Genomic DNA, 14611 nt, shown 5'->3' on the forward strand with positions numbered 1-14611 from the left:
AAACTTTTGGTCACACCAACTCGTGTGCCAAAATTCCTCCGAGTTAACATGTGTAAAACCTTTTGTTCTAGTTTGCTTTTGTTCTCTGTATGTAGTCTTGATGACGATCACGATGATGATGATGATGATGATGAGGAGGAGGAGGAGGAGGAGGAGGAGGAGGAGGAGGAGGAGGAGGAGGAGGAATACATTTACACTTACTTCAATGTACCAGTTCTCTGTTATTGAGCCATACATGCTGTAATGTGTAATGTATGGGGAAAGCACTGATACAGTGGATACACATTTGAAACCAGTACATCAGAAGGTTGGTATTTAATCTTAAAGTGCATATGAATCCCTTAGTCTTATGTAAACGTGAAAGATTGAAAGAACAGAGCAAAATGAAGAAAAGACAGGGAAAACTCCAAATATATGCGTAGTAAAATGCGTACGAGAACAATGGTATTGGATTGAAAACCCTACATCTATTCAACCCATATTTCCATGCACGCCCTAACATACACTTCCAAACATCCTGCCACTGCTTGTGTTTGATGCTGAGTTGTTGTTTGTGTGGTTGCCAGGTCCAGACTGGCTGATTTCCTCAATAACTGCCAGCCATCTCCTCTGACGGCAAGCGGCTGTCTCAAAGACTCAGCGGGACTGTGCCTCCGAGCGTACGCCGGACTCATCGGTATGGGGGGGGGGGGGGATAGAAGCTGGGAAAGGATTATTGATGAGAATTACATGAAATGGAAAGCTACATTTTACCTCCACCAGAACACAACCTGTAAGAGAGGATGTCTTGTCTGTATGACGTTTTATTTTCAATACAGAATTGTTTGAAATTTAAGAGGCTTTTATTTGGACAGTTTGGCACTGATAGGTTTTTTTTAGTTTTTTCAGCTTTATTGAACTATTATTTTTAAACACATCAGAAAAAAGGAAGATCACATCAGGGTTCAAGTTCATTCTCACTGAGGGTATTATGAACAGAAAACAGATATTTTTAAAGGAAGAAAAATAAAAAACACAAAACACCGGTGTTCAATCAGGAATTAAGGTATGTAGAAATTGTTAAAAACAAGTGGCAACATTCAATGGAACTTTTTGTATAATTCCCTGTCATTAAAAAAAGCATTAAATACGGAACAAAGCTGGGTGTGGATGACATTTTTTGCTAAAATAATCAAATTACTAATTCCAAATTCTCCTTGTTTTGTTTTCAAATTGAGGGCCAAATATTTATATTATCATAGATAAAGAATTTGGCCCTAGTAGGTCACAGCGTAAATCTACCAAGTATAAAGTACACATATAAGTAGATATCAGACGAAGGAAATTGGATTTGAGGCTCAGAAGACAAAGACAGAACAGAATTGTGATCACAAATTATTTTTATTCATTCTGTCATCAAGGCCACATTAAGTTAGGATTTTTTAAAGGCAGTCCACGAGGCAAATTGATGACTCAACTATTGCCCTGTCCGGCATTTACATCAGCCACGCTTCATTTGCATAAGATAATGCGTAAACAACTACATTCATGACTGCAGTTTAATTTTCAAGACATAATAGTCATTATAAGCCCATAGTGAAGCATTTGATTCAGACATTGAGTCACCAGCAGACTGTGGGCCAATTTCCATCTTTTCTCACACATAATGCCCCACATATGCTTGCTCACACACACAAGCACGCACCCTAGAAACAACAGCAGTGCTGGCAAATGCAAGGCATTTATAAAGCGCTTTTTCTAGTTTTCTAGAGGCCACTCAAAGTGCTTTAACAACACAAGCCAGCATTTACAAACACACACACACGCACGCACACATTCATACAGAGACTTCCATAAAACGTGCATCCTTCTCATCAGGAGAACCATTAACACACACTCACATGCCATCAGTAGCTTGGTCATGGACGCTTCAATGTGGGGCAAAGCACCACATGCAGTGTTTGAACTGTATTAAGAATATCTTACTAATTCTATCTAGTATTCTTTCAGTTCTATTCCAACTTTTTTTTTGTCATTTGTAAACTCCAATAAATGGAAGCTGACACCATAAGCCTATAGCATCAGCACATATGGTCCAACATGAAGAGATGTACTGAAATGAAGAGGAAGAAACTCTGACAGAGCTAACAAAGCTAACAGTTTCTCCTTGTTTTGAGTGTTATTGCTGAGCTAGGCTAATCGACCAAGCTTAAATTTGGCTAGGAAAATGCAAACATGAGAGTGGAGATATTTTCCCATCTTGTCCTCAGAAGCAATGTATTTCTCAAAATGTTGAACAGTTTGACGTTAAAGTTCACTGTTTCTGTTGTTGTGTGTGTAGCAATCAGCTATGGTGTTCACTACCTTACCTTCATCTAGGCTACAACATATTGTCAAAACTTTCTGACTCTAAAAGTTAACTAGATAGAATTGAGCTTCTTAGGGTCAAGAAAAGCCTTTTATTCCCCTAAAAGTCACGTCGTCTACATTATGTTTCATCAAGGATTCAACTTTGTTTGAACTAAAATAACAGTATTCTTCTTCTGTGTCTCGCCGTAAAGCAAAATGGCTAATTTCCTCACAAATTCCTTAAATCAAAATGCAGTGTCAAAGCCTTTGAGGCCTCCTTATATTTGGCCTAAATTTCACTTAAATTGTGTCTGCAACTGTGTTTTCGTCTGTTGCAGTGCTAATTTTGTATTTTTTTGTTGCAATAAAGTACAATATGTCCGTTCTTTACTTGTCCAAAGCTAACAGTGTCTGTCTTTGGTCCCTCTCACCTATAGGTACCGTCATGACTCCCAACTACATCAGCAACAGCTCTGCAGAAGTGTCTCTGTGGTGTAACTGTGAGGGCAGCGGCAACCAGTGGCAGGACTGTCTGAGGCTGCAACGCATTTTCACACACAACCCCTGCCTGCGTGAGTTTACATTACACACACACACACACACACACACACACACACACACACACACACACACACACACACACACACACACACACTCTGTACACACACATACTGCTCCTCTCACATGTTTTGGGTCTGTGCTGTGACAGTGACTGATCGGATCACTTTGATTTCTTAAGTGTATTACTGGAACCTTTAAACTGAATTTATTGGCTCAGCTTTAGTATTTTCAGTTAATATCACTCCGGTTTAACAAAGCCTGATCTATGTCCAGCAGAACATTATGTTTTTTTATATGATGTGTACATTTCACAAGATCATTTACATGAACAGTGATTATGTTTGTCACATAAGGCTAACTTCCTGTTGCTAGTAATCCATGTGGACCAATAAAAATCCTCAGGCCTGAATCGTTAGCATAAATATGTAAATTAGCACCCGCCACATGCCATATGCGGGTGCATTTGTATGCTGGCGGGTATATTGTGTCACTTTACCAGCCACTGTGGCGGGTAATACTTTTCAGTCATATCCCATCGAATTTGCCTATCATACATGGGTCATACGCATGACAGCTGCGCTTTCCACAACCCTACAGTCAGATCCGGTCAAATGGTGTGCTTCTGATTGGGCCGAAGTGGCGTGAGAATTAGACTCCCGAGTCCTTATCCACAATTATGACTCCGCGCTTAAATCAAAGTAGGCTGATCAAAGTGGAACTATTTGTTGCGGAGAGATAAATAATGTTGCAGGAGGCTACCTAAACCTGCGGCCATCACAGCTGCTAGTTTAAACCAAAAATGTGACGTTACATCACCAGGGTGAAAAGACCCGCCGAGGAGAGTGTACAGGAGGGGGGGGGGGGGGGGGGGGGGGGATAGTAGACCTACCACCGAAAAAAAGGCTAAGCGCTTTTTTAACGAGAGATGGTGAACAACAGATCGCGACAGGCTAGTGTACGAAGAAACGAGACAGACCATTTACTGCTCAGCCTGTCGTCAGTACGCATCGGACACTCACAGGTCAAACAACTTCATCGTGGGGACAAGAAACCTGAAATTGGAAGCCGTGAAGGACCACGAGTCATCTAAATGTGATATTCACGTCCTGAAAATAGCTAGATATGTAACATTTGGAACTGGGACATTGAGGTTGACAGAATTGTTCTGTACTGTTGTGTGGACTCAGGATTTAACATGCTGAACTGTGGTGACTTCTCTAAAAGTTTTCTCGCTGATGTTTTGGAGATCATCCTTTTCTATGAAGCATCTTGGATCTTGAATAGTTTGTTGCACTGTCTATGCCTATGGTTTGTATTTGTAATGGTTGCAAGTGGCTTGTGCTTGTGTTGTCTGTGACTGAAAAGTGTTAACCTTTTCCTGAGGAAATAGGTAAATGTATGAAGTTTAGTGGCACAATGTTTCCCAGAATAAACATTAGTTAACATGGCAGATACTTGTGTATTGTTTATCATATCATATGCAGTAAGACTGTAACATTTGCAACTCAGTTCCTTGGTAGCACCTACTTATTGTATAATCAATTCTGATGAAAAACTAGTTGGTAGGCCTACTGGTTGGAAATAAATGATATACCCTATTATATTGTAAACATTAACGCATATATATATTACGTATAAAATGTGGCTGGTAAAAAAGTTGAGTGGCTGGTGCATTTTAGAATCCACCAGCCACAGTCACCGGTGGGCAAAAAAGTTAATTTCCATCTCTGATATGTGGGTGGCCAATTGGACCTTGTAACAAGGGCTGTCTTACCAGCTGCCCAGGGTCTTCAGGGGCCACTAGTACCCCAGAGCCCACTGGAAACTCAGACCAACAGGGTGTACCGTGATAGTTGCACATTTTGAGAGTATTTACTATTAAAGCACAATTTCACCTTTCTTAATTTTAGATTACAATACATTATTGAAGTACTTGGGCTATGTCACTTTTCAGGAGAGGAAACCTGGTTGTTGATATTTTGCTGTTAAAGGTGCATGATGTTTGTTTTTGAGTGTGGTTAGCACGGAGGCAAAAATGGTAAGCATTGTGTAGCATGAACACTGAAAAGGAAAGGGGTTGTGAGCTAACCAGGGTCTGTGCAAGGTTAAAAAATACTCCTCCTTTAAATACTCTCACATTGTCTATCTTGCTTGTTTAATCAGTACATAAACAGACATGCTAATATACCAATTTGTAATTTTGAAGGGACATATGTGCTGGAACTATTGTGAGCCAAATAGTTTGGCACCCTGACATTGAGCAGCTTGCTATCACAGTGAGGTTGCCATGTTGTGAACTAGTGTCTGTATGGAGACCCAAACCTCTAAAAGAACTTCAGACAGAGCCAGGGAGCTGTCTTCCCCTAGTGAGAGTCTTTATGCTCAGCTAAACTAAGCAAATCCTGACTCCATAAGGAACAATTTCATATCTCAATCTTGGAAAAAAAAAAAAAAGAATAATTTCTTAAATCTCAAACAATACTCTTTTTTATGCTGTTAACGATATTTGCGTTTAAAACCATTTAATGGTCTCCTATTATGCTATATTTGAACAATATATCGTAGGGCCATATCTAAACACTGATTCTGAAGTGTTTTGCTCAAAATACCAAACAGATCCCCCATTGTACTATGCCTCATCCCCTCTATTTCAGCCCTGTTCCTGAAGTGCTGATTCTGTGACTGTAGCTTTAAATGAACTAGCTGCTGCTGGCCACACCCCTTTGGAGCTGCTGCTGGCCACGCCCCTTTGAAGCGTCATGATCTCGCCTCTGTAGAGAGTTTTCTACCTGGAGAAACTCAGCTAAACGCCAAACCACATCCAGCATTATTTCTGAACCAGAAATGCCATGGTTTCATGGCATCTGTCCCATGATGAACAGTGTGAGGTTTCAGCTGCTTTCACCGCAAAGCACAAACCTTTTGAGGCTTAGTCATAGTCACATTTAAAATATTTATCAACAAAATTGCTATCCATAATATATCTGAGAACTATGAAAACAGAATTAATGTGTCACCATCAAAGATACTCCGAGGATCAACTCAAAGGGAATAAATGAAAAAACTCTGACACGATGTCTGCTAAATCTGTCTTGGTAGCTGGTTCCTGCGGCGGTGGTCACAGCACGAACCCACCGCTACCTTCATACGTCCACTACATGCCACAGCCTTAGCATTCGTGAGAGTGTGTCAGTGTGTATCTGCAGCTTTAGGCTCAGGAGGTGTGAGGAGACGAGCCAGAGGGGAGAGCTGTCAGTCAATCACAGCAGCTGTCAATAAGCCTGTCGATACACACCGAGCCTGTATGTCCAAACACTAAAGTCAAGATCGATGCGTCGATGCACTTCCCATAAAGCTCAGTGATTTATCAAGCTGCCGACAGCTCAAACAATAAAACTGACAAATAGATATGTAGGTCCACGCCCATTCAGATGCAATGTGCAGCACACAGTCCAGCGCACACACACACACACACACACACACACACACACACACACACACACACACACACACACACACACACACACACACACACACACACACACACACACACACACACACACACAGAGACAGTAATGGGCTGTCTTTCCATGCAGGTAACTCTATCAGTTGGATGGGGAGCCCGGGCTCCCTGCCTGCAGACTTCACCCCCCCTCCAGCTCCCCGGCCCTCCCCGCTGGTTCAGGAGGATGAGCTGCTGAACAACAACCACCTGCCTGAACACAACAACATCGTGAGTACACTTCACTTTTCAAATTACCTTTCAGGCTTTTGTCTCGAGGCCTTTTCTATTATCTTTGGTCTGAGCTCATCTTGTCACTGCCACACACAGCAGGTTATATATTTTTGTATTTGTTTTATCTCCATGGCTGAGGCTGTTTATTCGTTTTATTATTTCACAGTTTCGTTTTGTGAGAGAATCAGAATAGCTTTATCCGTCCCACAGAGGGGATATTAACATTGTTACAGCAAAACTGAGAGCCAAAAATAGCAAACAAAATTATTAAGAGGCTTGCAAAAAATATTTAAGATCAAAACAGAAATGACACATTACAAAAATACACATCCAGGTGGACAACAAAAACAGCCAGTAACTGCATTTTTCTTAAAAAATAAGTGTAGCATGTATAAAGTAGTGTGATAGCAGCCAGCTAACAGTAGTCAAAGGGAAAACGTACAGTTTGTTGCACAGTTATTTACAGATTATTATAGTAGTTGTGTTGTCTAACTAAGAGATAGACACAAGATGGTCTTTGCAGATATTCTTTAATAACTTGCCACATCTTTCAAATGTAATGTATGCAAGAAATGTATGTATCACATATATTCTGAGTCTGTTTACTTAACCTTATGATACTGTATATAGTAATATTTTGAAAAACAGATTTGCACATCATTTATACATTATCAAAAGGGAAAACACAAAGGAAATTTGGCCTTGGAAATCGACAGAATTAATGTTATTGTTATCTGTAAGTATTGGTCGTAAATAAATATCCAGGGAAGGACACTACAGCCAAATCTGGCCAGGGTCTTCCACATATCCTGTCCCCCTTTTTTTGCTCCCTTACTCACCTCTGCCAAATTTGATCTCAGCTTACAAACACACTCGAAAGGTTTCATGACACCAAACAGGGTCAGGGGCCTAAAGTTACAGTTTGATTCTACAGGAGCCCATTTTGCTCAAAGGCTAAAAACAATATCAGAAATTCTGTTGCAGTTGGTAAAAAGCAATGTAATACCACACAGCCTATGCAAATAGAAACAACTGAAATGGTATGTCATTGATGGTTGTCGTCCTCATGAGAAGATCAAACCTCTCAGTGGTGGTCGTACAACAGCAGTGAGTCAGCATTCGATTGAAGGATAAAAAGAGCCGCTCTGGGGCAGGAGTTATCAGAGCACTTTGGCAAGCTTTCAAATATTCTGTAGAGTGTGTGTGATGAGAAGCTGTTGATGGTATATAACAGTTCAAGTTATTCAGAACTAAATACAGATGTGAGATAGCGTTGTAAGTAATATAAAGTGATTCTCCTTCCTGCTTCGGAATCTCATATCTGACATTAGGTTACAAAGTATGAGTTTCTTTGGTTGTTGGTATATGTGAAATAAATATAACAATGATTTAGGATGAACAAAGATAAACAACAGTATTCAACCTGTCACCGGTCAGTCCGTCATACCTATGTGCATCATTCTTGGAGCCAAAGAAATTCAGACCAGCCTTTCTGAATGACTTTCACTTCATCTTTAGAGATGAAGTGTTTTGAACAGCTGGACATGATTACATCTGCTCCTCCATAACCAGCACACTGGAACACTACAGTACGCCTCCCCTCCCAACAGATCAGTGGAAGAGGCCATAAAACATTGCTTTCCATTGACTACAGCTCAAATCTATAGTTCCCTCTATGCTCGTCACAAATGTTAAGCAAGTGGGATTAAACGGTTCACTGTGCATGTGGAGCTTTGACCTCAGACTGACTCCAGGGGATGACAGTGGACGAAGAAACCTCTTTAATCCTAATTTTAATAACTACCTAAAGAAAAGGGTCTGACCTCGTTTTGTAAGGACCATAATCCACTCCTGACTGTCAGCAAGACTAAGAAGGACTAAGTTTACTTTGGCAAGAAGCAGGGAGGGAACTACTCACTCTGTAACATCATTGTTCTTTGAGTCTCAGAGGTGACCGCTTCAAGTACATCGGTGTCCTCATCCCAGAGGGTGAGAACCCCCCGGGACTGTTTCACCTCAAAAACTTGAAGAAACAATTCTACAGACCTGTTGACGAGTATCAGGGAGTCTGTGAGTGGGTCAGTGCTACAGAAGTCAGGGCACGGGTTTGAAGTCCTTAAATCCAGTGATCCTTGATCATTTGGGGATTGGGATGATGATGGATAGATACAGAGACAGCTGATCTGCAAAGTGCTTCAAAGTGGTTTCTGAGACTGAGTTAAAAGCTTTGTATCTCTGCTCAGGGTGAGGGTGAGGTGGATTGTTGCTTTAAGCTTGTTGTTTCCTGGGAATCGAATTAGCCTAGTTTTGGACCAGGTTTCTATGTTGTGATGCATATTTGCAGCTTTTTAGCAGCCAGTGTAAGTAGTTTGGAGTGAGTTGAGGTGAAGTGGTTGGATGGAAGAAGTAAGAAATCTAAAAGGGAAAAGAGAGGGGACCAAGGACTGCACCTTTAGGGACATCAGCTTTGGGAGTGATACGGGTGTAAAGGGAGGTGGAAACCTTGATTTCTCTCCTATGGTTGGGAAAGAAGCTTGATATCGTTGATAGGAAGTTGTCTTTGGAGCTTTATTTTTCATGTAGTAACCTGCCACATGTTTTCAAAAGAAGCCAGATTGACCCAGAGTACCGTGTTCTTTGTTTGTAGTTTGCAGTGACGTGCGTTGAAAGTGTTTAAGAATGTTGCAGGTGGGTCTGTAGCTTGTATGATGTTTTCAATCTTTGCCTGGTTCATGGATCATTGTGACCGTTTTCCCAGAGCAGGTGTGACGGACCAGTAGTGAGGTATGTGGTGATGAGGAGGCTGAGCAAGTTGAAGTAGTTTTCTGGAGGCCTACAAAATTGTGTCTATGTGGTGTTCTCTGGGTTCCTTAATTTATTTATTTTTTATTAAGGTAACCTTTGATTCTCCTATTTGTAATCAAAGTGTGGATCAGAAGCACATGAGTGAATGCTTTGGAGTTCAGCTACGAAAATATTTGATAATGATTCAATAATGGTTTGCATTGGTGTATGAGAGTCAATATGTTGTTTTTGTTTATTGGGCTATTTAGTTGCACTGCGGTTTGCAAGTAATGTGTAGTGGGATGGATGTACCACGTGCCTTTTAAAAATGTATACTGCAAACATCATCAATAAAGGAGTAGTGAGAGCATCTAATGAAGTTTATAGTACATGGAACTCAGAGTGTGTCATGTTTAGCAGTGCACAAAGGAGAGAAGGAATTTGCAGGCTTGCCTCAAAGTCTGAAAACTTCAGGATGTTGTTTTTTAACACATGAAGAGCATTTTTAATGAGCCAGTTTAGGTGTGAAATGTTCCAGTATCAAACACGTGATCCTCCGACTCACACATATTCCTGGTATTTTGTGCTTAGCTGATGAGGGCATCAGTGTCAAACCTCAGCTGTTAACAAACAAATGTTCAAACTGTCATTCAGACTATCTTGTCCCAACCAATCAGGCGTCACAGTCAGGTTTTGGCCCTGAGGTTTTGTTATTTGATTCTTGCCAGGGCTCGCAGCAAAAACAGCCATGCAGGAGTATTCTGTGAACACATATGTTCTGAGAGCTCCCTGGCTCCTGGCTGCCCTTGTCCAACACTGACCGTTAAATGTGGTCCAATCCAATTGCGGTCCTGGCCACTGTACCCTTGGCCAGACCACAATCTGCCGTGGCTGTGGCTCCCTGGCTCCCAGCATGCCTCAGTGCCAGAGATAATCTGGGCCGCCAGACAAGAGGGGATTCTAGCTCTGTCCCTCCCTGAGATACCCTCCTCCGCTCACTCCCTCGCTCCCTCTCTGTGTCTCTCTCCCAGTGAGCGGATTAGATGAGGTGTTGGTTGGAAGCAGAGCATCAGTCAGGCTTCATTAGGATGAATTTATTCAAGCCCATATGTCTCCCCCTCATTCTCTTCCTTCCCCAAATCCCCCTCTTACCTTCTTCTGTCCTTTCTTCCATCCGTCCTCTTTCTTATTTTAATCATACACTCTTTTCTTTCTGTTCCTCCTGAAGCTTTCCCTTCTACCCCCAAACACCCCCACCACCACAACCATCCACACCTGCACTACATCTCCTCATCCGCCCGTCACTCTGCCGCTTGTCTTGGCTTCGGCTTTTCCCTCTAAAGTGATTTTTCTAGAATTTGAAAGGTTTCAGTATCCTCTCAGGCAGCGAAGAAAAACATCAAATTTAGAAACGCAGATGAATGCTCTTTGTTTTAAATGTTACATTGAATTGAGGTGGGACTTTTATGTGATTTTAAATACCAGCAGCCTGGCAATTTTCTCATTGGCAGAGTTACGTATGTGTTTAACTGAAGCTACCATGTATTTGTACACATAAATGGTCCCAGGATAGGAGCTGGTCCTGAAAATAAATCAAGTCTGTCCCCTTCACTCCAATCAACTTTCTCTGCCCCCCATAACCCTTGTCATGAAAAAGAAAAAAGATTAAAGGAAAGGTCACAAGACTCTTAGTATTTAAAATAGCTGTGTGGAGTGGAGAAATGTTTAAAAAGAAGGTGCTCTCCCTGCTGGTCGGGCTCAACCGTTTTTATGTTCATTTTAAATGTTTGGAAGCACAAAGAGTGAGTTCACATTACTCTCCAAAAGTGAGAAGCCCTTATCTGTGTCTGGACCCTGAGGCAGAGAAACACAACTGACTGGTTTACAGCTTCTGCAACTGTTGGACGAAATGATGGAAAGTTTCAAATGTGTCAAAAAATGTCGGTAAATAAAGTGGAACACCGTGAAACAGCAGGTATCAGAATCATATCTCATTTAGATGATAGAATCCCGTATTATTATCAGCAGAAGAACAATCTGCGCACAATAATGTACCACGGGCCTTGGGCTCCTCCAGATGTTGGTGCATATCATTCGGGCTGAACAGCTGGGCTTCCTCAACACTCAGCAGCCATAACACTGCAGTGAATCATATTCATCAAGAGCTTTAAAGTTTAAAATAAAGACTCAGATTGATCAAAGTGCTGACACATGGACTGATGTGATGTCAGATCTTCGATCAAACATCCACACAAACCTTTAATCCATAGCTTCTTAAAGCTAGATGACTTCTTAGTGATTTGGTTAAGTTAAAAAATTGTGATAATTACATTTCTAAAATTACTTATTTTTATACAAAAGGCACTCTGAAATAAATATAAACAAAATCCTCAAATTCAAATGAGATAAAGTGTGTAAATGCCCTTTGGAAGACAAATTGTTTACTGATCCGAGAAAGGACCTCATTTGTCTCGGAAAAAATTACTAAAAATATATAAAAATCTGATTTATAATTTTACATAGCTGTAATTAATGTTTGCACAAATCAATTTAGTTAGAATTATACAGGAAGATGGTGGTTCATTTTGAGAATTTATGATGAATAGGTAAAATCTGTGCTTGCTAGTTCTCAGGAAGATGAGATACCTTTGCTCTACGGACATTTTAGCATTTTTATCCCTTTCTTTTTATTTTAATAATACTCAATTTCAATGTCCCCCTTTAAACTACTTTCCCAAATAAGTGCCCATCCTAAGGTACTTCTATTTTTCACATTAAAGTTAAAATTTAAGACAAATTGAACCTTCATATTCTGTTCAAAATAATGTAATATGATTTCTCTTATTTATTTAGTTTTATTGATTTATCCGCAGTAATGTGAATATTCAACAATGGGATATCTAACATGTCTTCTTTCCATCAGGTGGTGGACCGTGAGGAAGAGGAGGAACTGACACAGAGAGAAGAGGAGGAGGGCGATGAAGGTGGCCAGTTTGACGTTATCCCACAGTACTCAGAGAGGGCCACCGTCTCCAACCTGGGCTCCACCGGGACAGGCGGGGCTGCAACCCTCACCACTGGCACCTCCAACGCCGTACTAATGCTCCTCCTGCTCATTTCTTCCTCCCTCAGTTGGGGGTAGGACAGAGGATATAGAGAACACACATATACACACACACGTACATGCACACGCTCACATATGATGGACCTTCCAACAACCCTGGACTGATGGCTGTAAATTGATAGGAAACATAGTGAAGACATGGACTTCTCATTCTGTCAGTAGCATCCTCTTGATTCCTCACTTCTGTTCTCTTTTTGTTCTTTTGAAAATTGCACTTTGTTCAACGTGGTCTGACTGCAGCTGCCGTGGTGTATTGAAGTCCTGTGAGCACAAGAGACCTATCTGTGGTTGGTGTTCACATGCTGCCATCAACCAATAAGCATAATGTAAAAAAAGAAGTTTATTTGAGTGGCTAGCTCGGTTGTCAGTAACAAAAAACATTAGCAGGCCAAGGTGTGTTAGCAAAAGAAAAAATATTGAGGGCAGCTGAATAGAAAATGCCAGCCTCCGAATTTGAGTCATCAGTAGTGAAAATACATTTCTGATAGCATAGACGTCTATTTGCAGAAAAAAAACAAGTGTCCTCAAACTGTTGCCAAAAATGACTGGCACAAAACATAACCCTCACCCAACATATCAAATACAGAATATTTACATTAAGCCCGCAGAGTTAACGTCAGCTTTACCTTATCAAGAGGCTACAAATATTTACCTAAATAGATAAAAAGTAAGAAGGCTACTTTTCCATTTATCTGTTGGCCGACAGTGTTAGCAGAGGAGGCAACGTTAGTCATATGAGAAAGAGAATTATCCCCAGTCAATTCAACAGCCTTTCCTGTTCTTTCCATCCTGCACTTCACTGTAATACTGTACCATGCTAATGAATTGCATTAGGCTGCAAGCATGTTGCGAACCATTGTTAGCATTATGGGCTGTTAGCATCACACAAACACTGCTTTTATGATGTTTCACACTGTTTGGGTCTTTAGTTTCATTTGACTGTTCATTAATTGATTTCATATATCAAGTCAATGTAACTGCTTATTTCACCTGACTTTTAATAACGAGCCCATGCTGACTAGCTACAACTTTTCCGACAACATAATGAAACTGCTGGATGTAAAGAAACATCCTCCAAACCCTTATAATTGGCTTACTGATATGTTGTAACAAATAAAGAAAATATCAAAAGCTTGGTACATTTTATAATGGCAACTTAAAAAATATCTGTTTTAGCATGCTAAGGTACGGTGGTGTATTGCTATCACACTAAAAAAAAAAATAAGGCTCAGTATCAAGTAATTACGTGAAAGTTTCTTGTTATAACAAGATCTTTTTCACGTTTAAACAAGATAAGTATCACGTTATTACATGAAATTATCACGTTATTTCATGATAATTATATTTTCACGTTATAACGTGATAATTTCACGTTATAACGTGAAAATATAATTATCACGTTATAACGTGATAATTTCACGTTATAACGTGAAAATATCATGTTATTTCAAGATAATGACATGGACGAAACAGCGTTGGCTTCAAAGAAATAGCCTATAAAGGAAGTAAAACGGCCCGACGCGCAACCGAATTGCCCGAGATGGATGTTTCTGATAATATATGCTTTTATTTCCTACTTGGCCTGAGACACTGGGAGATATTGGCATTTCTTAGGATGGACGGAATTATAATAAGCATGCCAACGCTAAGGAGGCGACTGAAGTTCTTGGGGTTGTTCAGGAGGAAAGCCCAGTCAGACTTGGTGGATTTCTTATCTCAGAATAACGTGATAGTTGCATATCTTGTAAAAACGTGAAAATATCATATCTTGAAATAACGTGATAATTTCACGTTATAACGTGATATGATATTTTCACGTTATAACGTGAAAATATAATTATCATGAAATAACGTGATAATTTCATGTAATAACATGATACTTATCTTGTTTAAACGTGAAAAAGATCTTGTTATAACAAGAAACTTTCACGTAATTACTTGATACTGAGCCTTATTTTTTTTTTTAGTGTGATAGCAATACACCACCGTACTAAGGAGCTACGCTAGCTACATTGGTGAAGATAAACTATGGACACACGTCACTGTTATGACATTGACTTTTCCTGATTGACATCTCA

The 14611-nt window shown here is 40.3% G+C and overlaps 1 protein-coding gene across 1 annotated transcript in view; it reads left to right on the forward strand.

Moving 5' to 3' along the window:
- The window catches only part of gfra3 (GDNF family receptor alpha 3), a 36996-nt gene extending 23370 nt beyond the window's left edge, over positions 1-13626 (forward strand). The window contains exons 5-8 of the mRNA XM_063875981.1: positions 567-676; positions 2766-2900; positions 6486-6622; positions 12333-13626. Of these exons, the coding sequence (XP_063732051.1) occupies positions 567-676; positions 2766-2900; positions 6486-6622; positions 12333-12551 (601 nt within the window). The 3' untranslated portion in view covers positions 12552-13626. The remainder of the gene's footprint in view (positions 1-566; positions 677-2765; positions 2901-6485; positions 6623-12332) is intronic.
- Positions 13627-14611: the final 985 nt, after the last annotated feature.

Source organism: Eleginops maclovinus, chromosome 23 (genome assembly GCF_036324505.1).
Source record: "Eleginops maclovinus isolate JMC-PN-2008 ecotype Puerto Natales chromosome 23, JC_Emac_rtc_rv5, whole genome shotgun sequence".
NCBI classification, from domain to species: domain Eukaryota; kingdom Metazoa; phylum Chordata; class Actinopteri; order Perciformes; family Eleginopidae; genus Eleginops; species Eleginops maclovinus.